The sequence below is a fragment of the Cyrtonyx montezumae genome, unplaced genomic scaffold (genome assembly GCF_038088225.1).
Source record: "Cyrtonyx montezumae isolate F1298 unplaced genomic scaffold, pur_monq_1.0 scaffold_8, whole genome shotgun sequence".
In the NCBI taxonomy this organism is placed as follows: domain Eukaryota; kingdom Metazoa; phylum Chordata; class Aves; order Galliformes; family Odontophoridae; genus Cyrtonyx; species Cyrtonyx montezumae.
Genome location: NW_027072089.1, coordinates 48889668 through 48911647, shown reverse-complemented (window position 1 = coordinate 48911647; position 21980 = coordinate 48889668). Strand labels below are relative to the sequence as shown.

Sequence of the window (21980 nt, the reverse complement as noted above, 5' to 3'; positions counted from 1 at the left end):
GAAATCTACTTACTCACAAAGCTAATGCTAAAGCACGTGTTTCTGACATGTATGTATATTTTCTTGATTATTTAATGGGGAATTGTTAGTGGATAGAAAATTTTTGCCCTCTTCAGTCTCACCTCTTGTAACTGAGATCACAAAGTCCCACCTGCTTCAGAAACTTTCAGCATTAATATTGAATGTGGATGCTTCTGGCTATCAAAACTATAAACATAGAACCTGTGTAGCCATTGGCAAAACATCCACTGTTTGTAATGGGAGCAGAGCAAGGCCAATATGAATCCCTGAAAAAGAAATAACTTGTTTTTAAATAGTCACGTTATGATTCTAGTGTCTTTACTTAGTCTGGCGTTTTATGGTCGCTCATGTAATGTCAGGTTTGTCTCAGGATATGCTGGCAACTAGAATTGTGCTGTCATTGCAATTACCGGTACTGCTTGCTTCTTTATGATTTAGCACAAGAGGCAGTATATGGCTGCAACTGAGCTTTAATTCTTTACTTTTGCACCTGAAGCAGAATGAGTTGGAACCCATGTCAGAAAGAAAGGAGTTTGTTGACCTCAGTGCATGATAGATGGTAGATTTGTTCTTTTGATGTCCTGATGGTGCTACAGAAGGCATTGTTTTTGGCAGGTGTACTTTTGAGGGAGATAATGAACATAAATAGGAAGTTGTTTTGTAGAGTACTCAAGAGGACATCTCGGAGTGTACAGCTAGTTGGCAGTGTTTCCCATGAGCTAAGTGAATTGCTCTTCTCATGCCTCCTAGTTATCATTCATAGTCATTCTGCAGATGATCTTCCTTGGCAGTGCCCTTTGCACAACCACTTATTGGTCGGTAATGCATGAAAATTAGTGAATACTGTATCATTGCTCCTGTAAAGGTAGGAACAGTTTAGTAAGGGAGCAAAAGCTCAAGGGTTTCTCTAAAATCAACTGTGAAGTGCTTTGTAAATCTCTAAGAATTTGTAACTGTTTGAATTCATCAGTGCCTTTGATGTAGTCTCTTATTAGCTATACAATCAAATACTGTTAAGAAGGGAAGCTATTGTGCATATATGAGGATTTGGCCACAAACAAGGAACCAATGGAAGATGTGTAGTTTTTCTGTGCTGAATGTATTGCTCTTCGTAAATTTCAAAATTACAAAAAGGTTGATGTGGGCAGAGCCCTCTGAAGCCCTCTGGTGCACCCCTTGATCCGTCAGGGCCACTCAGAGCAGGCCCGCATCCAAGTGACTTTTTAAGATCTTTAAGGAGGAGATCCCACATCTCTGGCAACCTGTCTATTGTTCAGCATTGTGCCCTTTCACTTAATCTTCTTTTGCTACTTACATGTTTATAGAAGCTCTTCACATTCCTTTTCACGTGCCTTCACTCAACTCCAGGTCAGCATTTACTTTCCTAAAAATGTCTCTGTGTGCTCAGACAGTGTCTGTATTTCTCCCAGGTTTTCTGGCTCATTGCCCATCCCCAGGTGGAGTCCCATACATTCCAGTTCTTCTCTCATGCACTTCCTCAGTATCCTAACATGTCCTTTGTGAAGAGCCTTCCATTGCAGCACTGCAGTCATATAAACCATTCCACCATGTCTCTGTGATCCCCAGAAGATCACAGCCATGCAGCTGCACACTCTTCTCTATTTCCTGTGCTGCTTGTTTCCTGTATGGCATGAATTAACATACAGGACATTAACAGAACATTAACTAATTCTAACATTAGCAGAATATAGGTTATACAATTAGCCTGTTGTTTTTGTTTTGATTTTTGTTTGCAGATTCTTTTCACGATTACTTTCTGGCTACTGCTTAGGCAACACCTCACTGAACAGAAAGCACTTCAGCTAAAAGAAGCTACCTTATCTGAGGTCAAAGTTGGAAGTGAAGAAGGTGAAGAAAAAGGTAAAGCAACATCCATTGTATTGGAGTCCTTCAGCCATAGTAGAAGTTCACAGTTACTGTGTTTCTTAATGCAGAAATCAATTAGAACGATCATAGAATCACAGAATCTTAGGAGTTGGAATGGACCTCTGGAGATCATCAAGTCCAACCCCCTTGTTAAAGCAGGTACCCTACAGGCAGTCATGCAGTCAGGTGTCCAGATGATTCTTGAGTATCTCCGTAGAAGGAGAATCCACCATCTCACTCAGCAACCTTTTCCAGTGCTCTGTCACCCTCACAGTAAAGAAATTCTTTTTCATGTTTGTATGGATACCTGTTACTAGCTAAGCAAGATTTTATATGTTTAACTATCTCTCTGCAGATACAAAAATTAAACAGTTTTCAACTTCATAAAATCAAATGAGAATTGTCTTTTTTCTTTTTTTTTTTGAACTGCAAAATATGAAAGGTAAATGAAATGTCTCATTTGAAAAATGCTAAGGAACTTTCCAAGAATCAGTTTATTGCTGTATCCCAAACTCAAACTAGCAGACAAATTGTTGTATGAGTTTAACCACAGGAGGATAAAAGTTTACACAGGAAAAATCAATTAACCACAGGAAGACAAAAGTTTACATAGTAAAAGGCAATTGCTAAATTCCTTGTGAGCTGAGATTGTGCATAAAAACTTGTGCAAAATCAGAATTAAACTGCAGATTTCAATGAGAGAATAAGGATGTATTTTTGTTGTTTATGTATGCCTGCTTATGGGGGAGCACTACCCTGCCCTCCTCAAGCATCCCAGGCTGAGTAACTGGGAAATGCTGACCCCTTCACAAGGCAAAAGCAGTATGTCTTTTCTGCAGTCATTTAGATACAGTAAAAGTAGCAAGAAAAGTGTTAGTTTCTTTGGAAAAAAAACAAAACAACAACAAAAAAACCCTAAACTAAAAAAAAAACGTTAGTGCAGCACTTATATTTTTTAAGCTTGTTCGGTTTTATGTTAATACTTTCTCTTACTTGTGGTTTTTTGGAGGAAGCTGCAGTGTTCTCTTAAGGACATTTATCCCTTTAAACTCAAGAAGAGAGGTTTTCTGGTGGTGCTAGTGGTTTCTTTGTTTTCCAGTTTAAAAGGTCTTTTGCTTGGGTTTCTGCTATGGGTAGTGTTTTGACTGATACCCATTATACAGTCCTTAGGCTCTAACTTTCCACTACAGCTGCCTGCATATCATACAAAGTGAAGAGTGGCGTCTTTGTGTAGAGCACTATACCGTATGCCTCTAGGAGCAGGCTGGGACTCATACGATGTTTAAATGCTTTCCTTTACTTGGAGGCTTGATGGTAATTCACAAATACAGTCTGTTGTGAATATTGTGTATACATTTCTGTGTTGTGTTTAGAGGATCTACTTTCCATCCATTTCAATTCTTACTACGGTCCCTAAAATAGAGATCAAATGCGACTCTGTATTTGCAGAAGAGGGAGATTTGCAAGAGGGAGAAGTGGCAGAAGAAGAGGAGGAACAGGAGGAGGAACAGGAGGATGATGATGAGGATGAACAGGATATTATGAAAGTTCTAGGGAAGCTGGTGATGGCTATGTTCATCAAGTACTGGATTTACGTCTGTGGAGGCATGTTCTTCTTTGTCAGCTTTGAGGGTAGAATTGTCATGTACAAAATCATCTATATGGTACTGTTCCTGTTCTGTGTGGCCCTTTATCAGGTAAGTGACAATTGTAGGAACTGAAGTTTGATCTTTAATGTGGTGATACTTTAAACTTTCTAGTAAAGCAGCTTGGATGTTTTTATTATATGTGTATTTGTTCTTTTGTTAGAATCTGGCATAATAGTGATAAGATTATTTGAAGAGTTGATTCTCCTTTGACTTTGGTAATAGTGACAGGCAAAGTGCACATAAATTAGGTGCTATTAGGTAATGCATCTGACCCACCTATTCTGTAAGACTCAGCTGCACATCACTGAGCGCTGTGGAAACTTTATGGGAAGGTTTTGGACCTGTTCACATCCCACATAATCACCAATTTTTGTGATGGTTGATTCACGCAGCTTCCACACCCATGAAGCATGAAATCTCTTTCCTTTTGCACCTTCATCACCTAATGGTGACAAAGTTGAATGACTGTATCTGTCCTTGGCTCTATGTTTGTGGATGTGTCCCAGCAGATATTTTTACTCAGAACTTCTGTACTTAGTTGCATATATACCCAGACTAACAACTTAAATATAAAACTTAAATCACAAATATCTGTCTGCTATTTACTTGAGGCCAACAAGGAAGAGTAGTGTTTCTTAGTCTTTGTTTCCAAAGACTTTTCAAAGACTGGCTTTGTCAGTATTTTTATCAGTGCCTTTGCCTTGAGCTTCTTTTAAATTCCTCAGTATGTGATTTTCAGGTGCACTATGAATGGTGGAGAAGGATTCTGAAGTACTTCTGGATGTCAGTTGTTGTTTACACAATGTTGGTACTTATCTTCATCTATACATACCAGTTTGAGTCATTCCCTGGGTTGTGGAAGAACATGACAGGCTTGGATGAAAACAAGTAAGTGTTTTCATTTCATTTTTTTCCATTAGACTTTTGTTTTTGGTATGTTCTGAGAGCACTCTTCCTTTTTGTAGTGAAAAACATCGTGAGACCATCCTCAGACATAGATGACTAAGCACTCTGCTCTAAAGCCATTGATTTATTGGAGTAGCAAAAAAAGAAGAAAAAGGGCACGAGAAGGGCTCAGGGAGTCATATTTTCCCCTGTCTGCTGCCAAGGTTTTCCTAGTGTTCACAGTACAGTGCCTGTACTTCTCACTACATCTTTGATGATAGAAGATCCAGGGAGAGACAGGACAGATTAGCAGGATGCCTGGAGAGAGATGGTGAAGATGAATCAGTACTCTGGCTAGTGAGGAAAGGCTGGGCTTCTTCCTCCTTATGGTGTGTGAGGAGTTCCTCAATAGTTTGTCAGAAATTATATACAGTATGAGTGGACTTCTGATGCAGACTTTTCAGTCAGAGACAATCTTTCTGGTTCCTGTAAAGAGAATTGTGGCAGGACTGATTAATTTGGTTATGTACATTTACAGTATCTTTCTACAATTGCTAAAGTGAAATGCAAAACATTTTCATTGAAAAACTTTCTTCTTTAGAAGAATTTAAAGATCTAAAAGCATTCAACAATTACCAGCCTTTATTTCCTCAGTTATTATTAAATGACTTGCAGGAATGTCTCATGACAAGGAGATTTTGGTGTGAATAGATGACATAGTGGCTTACTTTTTTTTCCAGACTCGCAGACCTTGGTTTAAAAAGATTTTCTGTGGCTGAGCTATTCACTCGCATCTTTATCCCCACCTCCTTCCTACTGGCGTGTATCTTACACCTTCACTATTTCCACGACCGTTTCCTTCAGCTCACCGATTTAAAAGCTGTAACCAGCAAACAGGACAATACTATTTACAGGTAAAGAAACTAAGTAAATTGACTTATTCATTATCTGTATGAAAATGCTATTTTTGACTGTTTTGTAATGTTCACTTTTCATTAGACGTCATTTGCTTTTGTTGTAACTACCAGACTTAAAAAGAAAGGAGAAAAAAAATAAGCATCCCTTAGCAACCAGTGCCTCACTAAGTAAGCCACAACCAAAGTATCTGTCATACCCCACTTGTCAAAGATTTTTCATTTGGAGGTACGTTTTCAAATATACTGATACTATACTTGTTGATTTTAACCTTTAGTGGGAAATAGATCATTAATTGCTATTTGTGCCTTTTTGTAAGTCCTGTCAGTATATAGAAAATATGGCTTTTAATTTGGATCCCTTCAGGTTTTTACTGTCCTTTTTGAAGGCCAAATGGAGATCTTTGGCAAATACCACGTCCACACTGGACAATCAGGTGTTTTTATAACTTTGAACTTCATAAATGGAAATATCCCTAGCCCGTGATCACTCTTCAGAGTCCTGGCCCTTGACTAAAGTAGTGAGACTATGCTCAAAGATACTTAGCATTCTCATCAAGAATTTCACTTGAGTTTTTCTCATGATACTGGGACCTCACTTTCTTCAGAATTTTACTGTCTAATTCTTAAATTTTCCCCAATATAAAATAATAATAATAGTAAGTCCTAGGATCCTACTCCAGGAGTACAAGAGAAAGAAATGGTTTCAAAGTAAACTGTATGTAACACCTCCTCTTTAATTCTTTCAAAGGGCAATTCATTTAGACACAATTTTCAAAGTGTTTACCTGTCCAGTGATCTGCAACTCATCTGCACTTGTATGAATAAGGCTCAATCAGAAGCTTTTCCTGGGCTATATTTGGGATAATGTGTGATAGTGTGAGGTAGCGGCACAAGCTCTATTGTAGCCTAAACATTTTGCACTGTGCTGACTTTTATAGAAAGATCTTCCAGCTCCCATCAATAGTGATCCAATAGGCATACAATGGGAAAAAAAAAAAACCTCAGAGGGCCCCAGGATTTAGATGGCTTCATTGTACTACACTTCCTGCCTGTGAAACCACTACTTGCAAATCTAATATGCATGAAAACTAAAGAAAATGAACTTTATGAATTGCAATGTAGTGTAGATAAAGGTGATTAGGCAGCTTAATTTCTATGGTATGATGCTCCATTAGAATCACCTTCTAAGAAAAATAAATAGTTAATGGAAATAAACAGAAGCAAAACATCTGTTTTTAAAAGTGTGCTGAATTATTTGTGGCTTTCTTGAGATGAAGCAGTAGAGGCTGTCCTCATATTTTGGGGGTCTATGAAAAGTGCCCTCAGTTCTAACTGAAGCAACATATAATCTAAATAACAGAGTATTATATTTACAGTCTTCCTAGACTTTTCACTGCATGGCATGCATTAAACTTTCAAATTGTGTGCTGTTATGACAGTGTGTCTCTTGGTAAACAGGAAAGTGTGTTCATTCCTATTTAACAGTTTCCTTTTCTCTCTTTCTAATTCATTTCCCACTGTCATCTCATGCATTCCTGTGTTTTCATCTCCCACCTCATAGCCATGCCAAAGTCAATGGTCGTGTTTATCTAATAATAAATAGGTGGGTACTTAAAACTTTCCTTTCCTTTAAAAAAGATATACTGTGCCTTGTTTGTTACTTCTTAATTGCCCTCAAAAAATATGTTCTTGCTGCACCGTACTGTGAAGCAAACAGGAAGAGAATATTGTTCGGGTATTGTAGTCTTCTAAAGCTGACAAAGCAACTAATACATTTCTCCTCCATATTTGTATGTTGTGAGTTCATCTCCCAGTCGGGATTCTTCTCTTAAACTTTGCCCATGTCTCAATGCAGGATCAATTGGTGCTATCTGAAATTGGCTGCAGGCAATAGACTTGTTTGAGGAAGCTCGTTTACCTACCCTTTGTCTTTGCATGGAATGGTGCATGCCTGCATGTGCACGCATTCAAACTCACACAGAAAAGCACATCTCTGTCCAGCTCACAAACACTTCAGAAAAGGATTCTTAGGGTCAAGTTAATTAAATGTGCAAAATGCATTAATTTTCAGGAAAAAATATTAGTCTGTACTCACATACATCCAATTTGCTGAAACCACCGCATGCTATGGCTGTTAATTTGTAGACCAAGTTGGGCACTACAGAATCCAAACTATAAGAGTTCATGTTGTTATCATAGTTATCCTATAAATGGCATAATGAAAACAGTTCCATAAAGGAGATATCTTTCAAAATACTTGGCTGGAGTAAATGTGGTCTTTAGTATAATCAGCTTTGAGAATGGAAGGATTTATACAGTATCGCTAGTCTGAGGAAGACCTTGTGGCAAGAAGTGTTGGTAGTGGTGAGGGCTGGAGGATCAGTGGAAGCTGGAAAGCTGGGAGCAGAGGGACCTGGCTAGGAAAATGGACTGGGTGGGGAGCTGGAAGAGCAAGGCTGAGGGATGGACCTGTTGATGGTCATAAGGATCAGCCACAACCCATTGAGCTGCCAGCCAACCCACAGCAAGACAGTTCTGAGGAGATGCAGTGTGCTAGGATCAGGGAGGTGTGGAGTGGACACTGATATGGCTGCAAAGGCAAACTTTCAGAGTGAAACTGCTTTGATGCCTAAAGCTAAGAATAACAACACTAAGAATAAACGAGGCTTAGGAAGAAAGATTTCGAGTAACTCTATAATAGTAGCTAGGGCTATTTATCTAGCCTTAGATCTCCTGAGCATGTCCTGTGCTTCTGTGTACTGATGTCACTGATTGACATACGGGAAATTAAGCTCCTACCAAAGCTTCATGAGGTATATATTGCATGTACCCACCTTTATAACCCCATCACCTTCTGGATACAAACAGGGGTTATATGAATTAGAGAAGGATTAGTCTTCCCATACAAAATCTTGTAAGATTACTGAGTTTATTCCTGATTTACACTGAGGTAAGTTAGTGAGACCTTGATTTACACCAGTGTGAATGTAGATATTTCCGTCACAACAGTCAGTTGGGAAGATATTTCATTACCATGCAATTGTACGAGTGCAAAATTGGTCTAGTTACAGGAATACTTTCATTTCATTGGATATTGCCTTTAAAATTAGCTCTGTTGATTAGTATTAGTTGGAGATATCCATTTCATTGAAACTGAACTGAGAATTCATTTTCTCTTCTTTAAATATTACCCTCCTGTTGGTACGTCATTAGAGTTTTAGATAAGTATGCAAAGATAGACTATATCATTTTAGGAAATATTAGTTTTTATTCCTTTTATTGAGATTTGGATCTCCTTTTATATGCATTACCTTATTTATTAATTAAATTTATTAATACAAAGTAAATTGGTTATATTTTCTGTAGCTGAATATATTGTTGAGAATAAAAGATTTTCGGATTAATGGACTCTCAGGTTGATAGCCTAGGTCATGCTCAGGAATTTTTGTAATCGTTGTCATGGATGTATTTAATCAGTAAGAATTTTTCATGCTTAACTGTTTCATTAAGCCTCTAAAGCTATATTTTCTTCTTTTTGGCTATCAGTTTGTTGTTACTTCTTCAGCATTGCTTAGTCAAATCTCTATGGCTTATCTCTCATTTGAGCTACTGAAATCTCCAACATAAAGAAATTACACCTCACAAATAATGTAAATATACTTTTGCTTGTTTGACTTTCTCATTAACTGCTAAGTTAAGTTCTCTTACTTTTTTAATGATCAGATGGATAAATCTAGATTTCAGTTTCTTGAACTGTCAAAACCCTAGTTACAATTGGCAGAATTTTTATATGTGTGGTAATATGCCAGAATTTCACATCATGTAGCCCTGAGGTAATAGCGTAAAATATTAAACTTGCTGTTATCCAGAAATAGTCTAACAGGTGTTTTAAAATATGCTGAATATAGCAATTTCAACAGCTAAACATTAAGTGACCTTATCATATAAATACACACTTACTGAAGAGTGATTTTATTGCAAGTTCTGTTCAAAGTGACTATGGCAGTAAATGCTGAAAAGTGCATAGAATGAGGGAACTAGGAAAAATAGATTTTATGCAAATACAGGACGTGAGTCCCAGCAACACAAATAGAGGAAAAACAAGCAAAAAAAAACCCCAAAACAAACAAAACCAACCAACCAAAAAAAAAAAAAAAAAACACATCACATATAGAAACTCAAGACTTCCATCTGAAACCATTAGATGATGTCTCTTCTATTAGAAAAGGTAGAAGAAATGCCGCGTAAATCTTGGAAGAGTTGCACCATGGTGTTAGAGAAATACAATTTCTATGTTAAATCAATTGTATACTGATTTTGTACTCAGAAAATTACTAATAGACTTAGCATAAGAGTTATAAATCTAAGAAAAACTCCAAGATGTATAAGAGAGAATGAATATCTGTAGCAAAGAAAGACATGATAAAATATACTGAAGCCAAAGCCAAAGCCAAGGAATTTTTTTGCTTCTATTTGTTCATAAACTACAGCTGGAAGAATACTTGCAAATTCCTTGGATTCCCTTAGACCTCTTCAATCTTTCAATTGGAAGAAGGTGAAAATGTCTTTACAGTAATCCACCAGATACTTGTAATGATTCAGCTGCATTATGAATGTCATTGGCCAATGTTGGCCATGTTTAGCACTGGTGTAAATAGGTTGTTCCCTTTCCATCTGTGCTTCAGCTTCATATTTCTTTATAGAAGCGCCCTGTGAATGTCATGATGGCATGCTCTTGGCATCAGAAAGTTCTGCAGATGGACTACGAGAATGCTTTATTACTTGTGGTGTAGCATGACATATTTATCGATTACCTTCTTCTGTAACCCCTCTGTTCTCATCTCCCTTTTTCTTTCTGTTCCAATTATTTTGAGCAGCCTCAAGAAAAAATTACCAAACCACCAAAATGAGTAAGTCCCCTGTGAAGTCATGAAATGTTTACTCTTAAACAATGTCATTTCATGCTTCTACATCTTAAACTCTGACCATTTTCTCCAGTGGGGAAAATGTCAAGTTTAAGTGTCAGTACCACTCATAACTAACTAACCTTTAGTATCTGAGTGAAAAGTAATTACTAATATATTCCAACTCAATTTGCAGTGTGTGTTTGGAGAAAGTACCAGAATCATTAACTTTTCCACTTCTAAGGCATTTTCCATGAACAGTTTGTTTTTTTCTAATTATACATCTTGAAAAAGAACAAGACTACAATGTCATTACTGCTCAATTTGCTGAAACGTTATTCTTTACCAACAGACTGGTACATCAAGATGGAAGCCTTCCTGACATAACTATGATGAATTTAACAGCCAGCAGTGAAAAGGAAGAGGATAAAATGCTGAAAGAGGCTGGTGAGAAAAGAATGGAAGAGCCAGATGGGGAGGGAGGGAAAGGGAGGACTGAAAAAGGAAAAGAAGAAGAAGAGGAAGATGATGATGCAGATGATGAGTCAGAGGAAGAAGAAACTACAGGTAAGCTCCATGGTTTACAGATTTTGTCTTTAGCCTTAGATAACTGTGGTAGCAGATCATTCATGCTTGGCCATCCCTGCTCACTTCATTTATCACCTTTTTCTTCTGATTTTACATAGAATCTTACATTCTTACATAGAATTTTACATAGAATGAGCAGATGGCTTCTTGTCAATTATTCAACAGGCTGCAGTATGTTCTAGGGAAAAATCAGACTTTTTGTGTAGGATTCTGAGAGAATGAAAACAAAAATGCCCTTCTTTCAGGATAAAGTTCTTCTAGATGTTCTGGACTGGGTTAATAGTTACCACAAACGTTGAGATCTCCTTTAGAGTGAAATCTCTTTAGAAAAAAGATAACAGAAATACATTTTTAATCTCTGACACCATATCCTTTCAAGACAATTTAGAAGTTCCAAATGGCTTTGCTTCATAATTCATGTGCACATTAGTGTCATGTTTTTCACTTCTGAATATGGAATGTGTAATTGATGCCAGATGAACATAAAAACACTTAAGGGCAGACATTGGTAATGCTGATGTTGTCATCACTGATAGTGCTAGCATGAACTCTTAGCATGAATTATTTCCATAACTCTACTAGGAATATGAGCCATGAGTGAAAACCAGGGAGAGGCATTTAACACCCAAGGAAGCTGTACTGTCTGAAAATCACCTTACCACATAGTTATTTGTGTCAATTTTTATAGGAATGTAATATATAGAGACAGGGTCTTTGTCAAAGCAAAATGTCATTTTATTCAGCTTAGCTGCCCTAATGGAGCTCAGCTGCATAAGTTCATAAGTTCATAAGGTTGGAAAGGACCTATAAGATCATCTAGTCCAACCATCCTCCTATCACTATCTCTACCCAACTACTAAATTAAGTCCTTTAGCACCTCATCTAAACGCTTCTTGAACAGCGCTAGGGATGGTGCCTCAACCACCTCCCTAGGCAGGCCATTCCAGTGCCTGACCACTCTTTCAGAAAAGAAATGAATCTAATGCATCTATTTCTCTTTCCTGGCTGGGACATCTTCCCACACAGAGATGTTCACGGGACATGGAAACCTTTCTTGGCTAGCTGTCATGTAGTTTCCAAGGACTGATGAGTTTGTTGCACCCTGGCCATCCCCACATGCTGGAAGGGTTGAAGATGGAGGCCAACTGCAAAAGGTTACCCTGTACAGTCACATGCAAGCAGGGAAGTGGGAGCTGCAGCTTTCTCCTTGGGGCGCCCTCTACACTGCAGAGTGTGAGGCTTGGCAATAACATGAGATGCAGCTTGCCAGTGTGTGATCAATCTTTAAGCTGCACATGCATTTATTTCTACCAAAGAGTTACATCGTTTTAAATCGCTGTGTGGGTGAATTTTATAATTATTTTAATATGTTCATGTGTACAGACTTTGTTATATGATTTTTCCACGAGTAGAATCAGGTCTGTGCCCAGTGTGCCTCAGCATGATAGACAGATCTCACTACAGGACTTTACCTGCCCTATTCCACTTCACTGGCACTGTCTGGATGTACTTTTATGTAGTAGTAACACTACAAATTAAAATAAATGCAATGAACGTATGAGAGAGAACATCAAGAATTATGTAATTCTAATTCTACAAATACTTTCCTAAGATAAATTCATCATGCTCATAAGAACAAACATGTCAATTTAGAGCTCTATTGCTTGCTTAATTTGTAATGTTTAATTACATAATCATGCAGTGTACATCACTCAGTATTTTCATTAGTTGTGCTTGGGAAAAAAAAAAGAGAAGATTAATAAAAATTTGCAATTTGCTTTTCAGGTATTCCAAAAGTCAGGTTTTCCACAAGCAACGTGTGCTTTTTCACACAATTATGTACAGAATAACTGTGTTGGTTTGCTTTGTATACAAACATAAATTGAAATAATCACATACAGAAGCTGCTAACTCCTCTGCATTTTTAACATATTAGATGGAGATATTTTGGAACCATTTTGAAATGTTTCTCATCCTGATATTTGTTGCAAGAGTGTTCTCATAGTGTGCAAAATCATTCCTAATTTACAAAATGCTTCTGAAGTCTCTAATACAGTGTGAAGACTTTTTATGCTAGTAGGTGTGAGGCTGATGGAACAGTTTTGTAGCCAGGCACCACCAACTTTTTTTAAATAGGGAAGTTAATGTGCGTCAGATCAGAAAGCACCATAGCTGAGTGGATCTCAGCCATGTTTTGTCTTAATTAACCACCAAACCATACCTTTAATCTCATTAAAGAGATTAGAGTCTTACTCTAGAAGAGCAGAAGTAGAAAACTTGTTGTTCCCTGGTGAAGTATTCTTTTTCACAAAGATCTTCTGTTTTTCTCCTTCAAATGTTTCTGCTTGTAAATCTCTGCAGACCTAAGAAACAAGTGGCATCTGGTGATCGACCGCCTTACAGTGCTGTTTTTGAAATTCCTGGAGTACTTTCATAAGATGCAAGTCTTTGTGTGGTGGCTTTTGGAGCTGCATATCATCAAAATTGTCTCCTCTTACATCATCTGGGTCACAGTGAAAGAGGCAAGTAAAAACCCACTGTCAAAATCTTAGCTGTGGTGAAGGCTTAACATCTGCTGCATGGTGACATAAACATAAGGAGACACCATGTGAGACCTCACTGAAGCTATGACATTCAACTGGGCTTATCAGCTGCTGGGGACCTGCCTCAGTCTTGCATCTTACAGTAATAGTCTTACTGCTCAGATATTCTCAGTCCTCCCTTTTTTCTCCCAGATAATAAGGTTTAGTTTAGTACTTTGGATTCAAAAGAAGTACTCACTTTACACAAGCAGTATCTGGCCATCAGCTAGGGATGGAGGGTGTAGAAGATTGGGAAGGAGCAACTAGGAAAATTACTTAAATCAGATCTCAAGCTGAAGAAACAGCAACATGGAATTGCATCTTAAGAAACAAAGAAGTAACACCATTAGCTGTGCTTTGGGTGGGCAGTATGAATTCTCCACCTGACATAGCCATTTACTGAACAAAGTAGTAGGACCCAAGTCCTTAAGTAACAAAATCAAATTCCTTTTTCTCACATCTTTGGGGGAAAAAAATATCAGCTGTTTGAAGGTGAGTTCTACATACACACGGATCTGTATCATCTTTGTTTCATTTATACTGAAGTGGGATCAATGTTTGGTCCCTTTTACTTGACTTCTGTTGTTTTTGGGATGAGTATGCAGTGTTGTGGGTCTGAGAGTATTCATACTCTGTGTGAGATCATGTTCTTGCTAAAATATTAATTTTTCCCTTCTTCACTTACCACATCGTGTCTGCGTTATTGTGAATATTGTTGTAAATGTGATTTTTCCAGGATTTTTCTCATTTTCTCTATGTCCCTTTGTTTTGAATTATTTTATTTTAATTACTATGGAAAAAGACAGACTTTCTCAGTTCTCTCATTACTTCATGTAATTTCTCTCCACCATGTTTTTGTGTTTTCAGGTGTCTCTGTTTAACTTTGTGTTTTTAATTGCTTGGGCTCTTGCTTTGCCATATGCTCAGTTTCGCCCATTGGCATCAAGTATCTGCACTGTTTGGACATGTGTGATTATTGTCTGCAAAATGTTGTACCAGCTCACATCTATTGATCCCAGCACTTTTTCCAGTAACTGTACATTGGTGAGTACAAATGTACATTAAAAAGTTTGCTGCTTTCTTCAATGAAGAAGAGCAAATTGAAGCATTTCAAGTATTGAAAATTACAGTTCTCCTGTTATATTGTTGTTATCATTCCAGCTCCAAGCAGCCTTAAGCAGATTTTTAATAAACCATTTTGTTCTCTTTTTAGCCTAGAGAGAATGAAACAAAAGTCGATTTAGAAGAGCTCAAAACGTCAGTCCTCTACAGTGGTCCAGTTGATCCTGCAGAATGGGTTGGACTGAGAAAGTCTTACCCCCTACTTTTGTACTTAAGGGTAACTCCTTTAATAATCTGTATTGAGAGATTTTCTTATTTGTCTGTGAAATATATTATATGCCACGCGCACACAAAAATTAATAACAGCCACTGACAATAGGGAATTACAGAGAGGAAGAAACAGCAGAAATGTGTTTCTGTTACATAGGACATTACCAGATGGGGTTCTGGATTAAGATAATCTGCATATAGAAGTTGTGGCTTTCTGACTCTACTGTCTGTTAAATGCACTCCAAGAAATGTAATATTTAAGAGCTCAGAGTAATGAAGAGGTCCATAGCTTTCAGTTACCAAAGGACTGATGGGTCTAACTGGAGTAATTGCCTCAAGTAACAGTGTATGCTATGAGCTGTTAATTTTTTTAAGTGCTTATTCCTTATAGCCACAGTTTAGAAATGAGTTAAGGTAATAATTCATTCAGACGTTAGGTATTTTTTCTTTTTAGCTAATGCATATGAGCAATATTTTATTATTTTTATCTTGATTAAAAAAAAAAAAAAAACACTACAATAAAAATGTATCATTTCCCAGGGGAAACTTTGCCTGTCACATCTTAATTTGAGGACTCTCTGAGGTCTTGCATACACAGCTTAAAGTCAACCAAAATATGCTGACTGAGCAGCAACAGGCTTTGAAATAGCAGTGGATTTCTTCCTCATTTCTCCCTGAGACTTGCCTCCATGAATTTTGTCTGAATCATAGAGTCATACAGTGGCTTTGTTGGAAGACATCTCGAAGCCCACCCAGTCTCAATCCTGTGCTGTGGGCAGGGCTGCCACCCTTCTCAGCTCAGCTGCCCAAGACCCCATCAAACGTGGCCTTGAGTTCCTCCAGGGATGGTGCACCCACAGCTTCTCTAGGCAGCTGTGCCAGTGCCTCATAGCCCTCTCAGTGAATAATTTCTTCCTAACATCTAACCTAAACTACTCCTCTTTCAGTTTAAATTCATTCTCCCTTTTCCTTTCACTATCTAAGATCTGCCTCACAAGGGCAGAGCAGAGAGGGACAATCTCCTCCTTCTCCCTGCTGACCACCCTTCTTTTGTTGCAGCCTGGGATACTGCTGGCTTTCTAGTATATAAGAGCACACTGCTGGTTCATTTCCAGCTTTTCAACCACCAGAACCCCCAAGTTCTTCTCCATAAGGCTCCTCCCAGTGAGTTCTTCTCTGAGACTGTATTCATATCTAGGATTGCCCCAAGCCAAGTGCAGTCAGTGTAGTAGGTTCCTCTGTCCTCACTAGATGCCCTGTGCAGCCACTCTTCCTCTCACTCCCTTAGCCATGCACTTCCAGCAATTAAGAGTATATTTGTAGAAGAAGATCAATGGCTGACAAGAATTCTGCATGGAGGGTGAAGTTACCTACTGGCTTGATGCTAGGAGCTTTACATCTATAAATAGATAATGCTTTGTGATTACACACTATTCTAGAAAGGTCTTCAATGGCTTAGCAAGAAAAAAATATCATGTGTAGAGAAATTCTGTCCAGAGCTAGACCTGAAGTCTCCAGCTTTCAAGTCTCACTGTGTTTCTGTTATGCCCCCTTTAATAATATACATTCGAGAGGTCTGCATTAAAGTGGGAAACCTATCTATTGTGAGTTGTGTATATCTAATCCCAAGGCTGAGAAGCCCAGGGAGAGCAAATGGAAATAAATTCTTGTTTAAAACAAACAAACAAGCAAATAAATTGAAAGTATTAGTGGCAACTGTCTTAGGACAGTTGTGTCCCAAATATTTCTCTGTGAATAGATATCCAGAGATTGCCTCTTCTGTACTTGTGGTTTCCTTGAGGGGCTTTCTCTGGATTTTAAGCAACGTTTAAAGCTAGTTAGTATTTCTCTTACATTGAGCACAAGGCAGGTTACCCTAATAAGATAGAAAACTTACCTTGGAGCAGCTGAAGACTTAGTTCCAGTCAATCTGTTATTGGAACAGAAGGAGCTCTGACTGAATGAAGACTGGCAGCTAAACCAATTTCTCATTTGAAAGAGTATCCATGATGTGTTTGCAGTATTGAAGGTCCTTGTGGTTTTAGCAAGCAAGTGCTTCCCAGCTGAACTTCAGCAGCTGACTTTGTGGATGCTTGTATCTCCTTCTCCTTCAGAGAAGCTACGAAGTATGAGAGGGATAATTGATAGGTCAATGCATTCTAAATTCTTCTCTACAACTAGTGATCATTATAGTATTTTTTTAATTAAGGGCTCATCTTCTGAATTTAAGTACAAAATCCAGCAAGTGATAGGAACCTCACTTTGATACAAAGTTAGAGTAACTTCTAATGCTTTTTGGAGTGCAAAAGCTCTCAATGGTAATAGCCATTTTAGTATTCACTGATTTATGTTTATCAGAAAGTTTTATAACTTCTTGTGGTTTTGTTTTTTTATTTAGTATCCTTCTGATTGTATCTCCTGTAGAATAACTTACTGATGCTGGCTATTCTGGCTTTTGAAGTTACAATTTACCGTCATCAAGAGTACTACAGATGTAGAAATAACCTTACTGCACCTGTAACTAAAACTATTTTCCATGATATTACGAGAGCACATCTGGATGATGGATTGGTAAACTGTGTCAAGTATTTCATAAACTACTTCTTCTACAAGTTTGGTTTAGAGGTAAATTGTAATATATTTGTTTTTTCTTAGATGGTCTTTCAAAACCTTTAGGTTGTGTTAGTTTTGAAGACTAGTTGAACTGTGTAGGATGCCTCTTAGTCATCACTCATGTCAGACCTTGCAATAGCTGCTACCTCTCTGTAGTAGAGATTTTCAACTTGGTTTTATTTTCATGTCTTGTCTTGTGTTACTTGTTTTTCATTGACCTAGCTTGCTATTTCTTAAACTTACACCTACGACAGGTGGGACAAGGGGTGGAATTGAGGAATGCCCTCATATAAACAAATGCACAGAAAAGTAGGAACTGCGGGAGCAAGAAGCAGAGAGTAGCAGGCCATTTTCTCCATTTAAAGTTTTTTGGCTGCCCAAACATGTCTTCCATAATTGCTAATGATCTTCAGGAGCAAGTAACTGAAAAGGTTATTGCTGCTTTGTACAGCAGATTTGTAAGTTCTTTTTCCAGAGACCTTTACAATAGACAAGAAACACTCAGAACATTAGAAAAGGTGTGTATAAATGAACGAAGTGGTTTTTCTGAAGATTCATGGCAAATCCTTAATATCTGGTAGGTGTTTTATTTTGTAGGTCTGTTTGTCTGCCTTGTTAGCAGCCATTTTGCAAATGAAGCTTAAACTTAGCTAATGTATTCCTTCTTACTGCTTCACCCAGTCTGGCAGCAAAACATCAGAAATGCTTGAAAGTATGCTATTGCTGAACAAGCATTTAAAAAAAATAAAAAATAACATGGCTTCATTTCTGTTTTCCCATTTCCTCTGTGTGCACACAGACACATGAAATACACTTTTAAAGTTGTCTGTAGAATTAATTTTTTTCTTTTTTTCAAAATATTTGATGGCCATCTGCTAAAAGCAGCTACTATTTTAATGCATCCCAAATCTATTCATAAGGATATTCTTGACCTATGCATTAAACATTACCACCCCCTTGCTCCTGATAAATAGAATAACATGCTTAGGGCCAGTCTGAGGCTTAGGAATGAAAGAAAGTAAAAATTAATTAGAAATCTGTTTCCTTCAGGACTTAAATTTAACCTCATCCTAATCTAAGGAGATAGAAGATCAGAATAGTGAAGTACACTGAATAAGTGAATCACTGTGAATGAAAACATGCTGCATGGCACTGAATGAAGGATCTGCTTTAAGTGGAGCCAAAGAATAGAAATAGTTTGGGATAAAGAGTCTTAAAAAGATACAAGAACTAAGCTTGCCTTACAGCAATTGGCTAGGTTTGTCTTTAGCCAAAAGAAGTTACATTGTCTAAATCCCTTTTCTTTTTGTCTGGTTCCCACATGAGGATACACTTTAGTTGTTGTTATTCTTAATGGCTGCTTTTCTTTCTCACATCTGTAAGTGCTATCAAAATATATGGCTGTGTAATATGTGCTTTACTTGGCAACAATTAAACATTTCACATATAAGCTACTGTGGCAGTGCTCTTTCCATTTCATATATGTAGATATCACGTAATGGAAACCTGTGCTTTTTTCTTGTAGATGACACTCACAGAAGAGTATTGAAAATTTGGGGAGTTGGAGTACAGTGGGGGAGGTTGGTGCTGGAGCATGTTGGCTGGCAAAAGGTTTCTGTATCAGCCCCAGTGTGTGTCCAAGCATATTATTAAAATTCAGACTAGTTTATCCTTGCGAAAATGAGTAGTCCTAGGTTGCAAACGTTGCTTATTTTTCTTTCTTTCTTTTCCAGACTTGTTTTCTTCTATCAGTTAATGTAATTGGTCAGCGGATGGATTTTTATGCCATGATTCATGCTTTCTGGTTGATTGCTGTATTGTACCGGCGTAGAAGAAAAGCTATTGCAGAGATCTGGCCGAAGTATTGCTGTTTTCTGGCATGCATCATTACATTCCAGTATTTCCTTTGTATTGGCATTCCACCTGCTCCTTGTAAAGGTATGGGTGCTTACCTTTTATGTACAGTTGCTGCTACTCACTTTTAAAGAAAAGTGATGGAAAAATGATAACTATTCAGTAGTATCCAGAAGAAAAGGATGAAGTAATCGTTGTAAAGTACTGATTGCATTTTTATGTACTTCTGTCATATAGACTATCCATGGAGAAGTGGTAATGCCAACTTCAACTCAAATATCATAAAGTGGTTATACTTTCCAGACTTCATTGTGAGACCAAACCCTGTCTTCCTTGTCTGTAAGTATTTTACCACATAGTTGAAAAGTGTTTACGTGTCTTTTGCTTAAAACATCTGCAGAGTGTAATTTGAAGCCAGACTTTTATTTACTTTCCAGCAGCAAGATGTCATATTCTGTGGGAGATTGGACTGTGGCATTTTGTGTAGCATAAAAAAGCAATGGATTAGTAATTTCTGCATCTATTTTTCTTTCCAATACATTGGTGTCAAAAGTTATGAATTATTTTCCTTTTGTAATTTATTTTTTTTTCAATAAAAATCATAGAAGATTATAAGAGAGGAATCAAGTATATTAAAAATGTCAAATTGGTCTTAAATGCATTGAAAACAAGTCTTGGGTTTTCAAAGCATGAGAAAAGTCTAGCTTTCATAAGCTAGCTATATTATTGTGTATCATTGCCACTCCCTGCACCTCAGTTAATGACTGGATTTTTCCTTGCAATCTCTGGTTTATCCTAGATGATTTCATGTTGCTGTTGTGTGCATCCTTACAAAGGCAAACGTTTGAGGATGAAAATAAAGCTGCTGTGCGAATCATGGCTGGAGACAATGTGGAAATTTGTATGAATCTTGATGCAGCATCTTTTAGCCAGCATAATCCTGTTCCAGACTTCATTCACTGCCGGTAAAACCTGAATCTTTAACACTTGGAAACTATAGTGCTTCATTTTTACAAGGTTCTCTAGTGTGAAAATAATTCTCACCAATTCCAGTTTTACTTGAAATTTATACTCATGTTCCCATCTCAAAACATACCTTTTCCTGCAGTATGAGACAGAAGACTGTTAGCTTTGGGTTCATCAGCTTCTGCTTTAGAAAAAGATAGGTGGAAACAGTCTCAAGAGCCCTCCTAGTACTGCAGATTTTTCTAAGTGCTCTTCAAAGGGATATTCAGTGATGTATTTGCCTGAAAGCATGTATTCCCTCCGTGAATGCCTGGTAGGGCAGAGCATGTGGTGAACTTCAGCAATTCTGTGGCTTCCCTCCAAACACAATCAAGTTAGCAAGAGCAAATTATTGTCTGAACTTGCTCACGTACTTGTTTCATTCCACAAAATTATCAGTCACATCTTGCTGAGTTGTTGTCTAAGAATAATCAAAATAGTACACTAAAAAGGAGAAAATAGTTTTTTCTATTTTATCTGGGTAATAAGAACCTTAAAAGCGACTTGGAAAGGCAACATTGCATGTAAGAGTGTTCAAGAAGGTGAATAATATTAAGAGTGGGCAGAACCTGAGTCTATTCCAGCTGGTCTTCAAACAATGGACTGGTTCTTGTGTGATCACTTCAGCAGATTAGCTCAGCCCTTCTGAGTTGTGCTGGGCATAATATTAATTGAAGATCTCTCTGAAAGTTTGATGCAGTGTTAAAAGGGTATACAGAAATAATAAAATTTGCTAGCTACTATTTTGTCAGATTAGGTGCTTGTTTTGAAATGCATGTTATCAGCAGATGTGTGAGTGTGAAATGAATAACAGAAGTTTAAATACTCTCTGGCAAAAAATCTGCCTATTGCTGATATGGTTGCTTTTATGGTACCAAGGAAGTTTTGTCACTAAAATTCCTTCTCAAGATCTGTTAGATAATACTTCTGTTTCTTTTAGAGATGATTGCCAAATGTATTTTGAAATAGCTTTAAAGAGAAGACAGTAGAAATACTTTCAGTTGACTCAACTTGTCCAAGAGATTTATAGCCACATCTGAGCGTAGGGTGAATACTTTTTCCCCTCTGTCTACACAGCAAACCCCATGCTCTAGACCCATTGACATAAACAGAGCAAGAAGTCATAACCTCTTTTCAAAATATGCCATCAAGTGGGGATGTTTTCCAAGAGACATCTGCCAAATAGGACTTGGTCATAACCTCCTTTCAAAATACTCCATCGAGTTGGGATGCTTTCCAAGACACATCTGCCAAACAGGGCTTGGTTGAGAGGAATGAGTAGAAGGGTTGGCTGAATTTTTCTTATTGCTACTGTAGTGGTGTACACATTAACAAAAGATAATTCAACAGTTGCATCAGGTACTCTGGTGTGCTTCATCACCTTGGTCACTAACAAAGAGCGTCACTGATGGTGTGGCTGCTGGCAGAAGATCTTATTTTCCCGTCTTAATCTAGAAAAAAACTTGTGAAAAAAAGCTGCATTAGAAATGAGACTATATTTGAAAACTACGTTGAGAAAGGAAATAGAGGCAAGAAAATCATTGCTTCTTAAACAGACTCCTTTGGCATCTTTTCAAAGTTCCCTGGAATCTAGCTGGTATTTCTAGTCATCAGTAGAAGATATTCCCAAATGGCCAAGAAACATTTGAAGCACAAAAGATATTCTTTGAAGCTTTTGGATGGGAATCAAAGTCAAGTTTATAATGGAAAGCAAAGTCCAAGCTGAACTGGCCTGCTACCTCT

At 37.6% G+C, this 21980-nt stretch overlaps 1 protein-coding gene across 1 annotated transcript in view; it reads left to right on the top strand.

Annotated features, from left to right (window-relative positions):
• Positions 1-21980, top strand: part of PIEZO2 (piezo type mechanosensitive ion channel component 2) — a 280908-nt gene that overhangs the window by 198315 nt on the left and 60613 nt on the right. The window contains exons 14-25 of the mRNA XM_065752657.1: positions 1779-1902; positions 3358-3605; positions 4297-4445; positions 5183-5356; positions 10616-10830; positions 13213-13373; positions 14301-14477; positions 14647-14772; positions 17190-17390; positions 19112-19316; positions 19470-19571; positions 20032-20197. Coding sequence (XP_065608729.1) covers positions 1779-1902; positions 3358-3605; positions 4297-4445; positions 5183-5356; positions 10616-10830; positions 13213-13373; positions 14301-14477; positions 14647-14772; positions 17190-17390; positions 19112-19316; positions 19470-19571; positions 20032-20197 — 2048 coding nt within the window. The remainder of the gene's footprint in view (positions 1-1778; positions 1903-3357; positions 3606-4296; positions 4446-5182; positions 5357-10615; positions 10831-13212; positions 13374-14300; positions 14478-14646; positions 14773-17189; positions 17391-19111; positions 19317-19469; positions 19572-20031; positions 20198-21980) is intronic.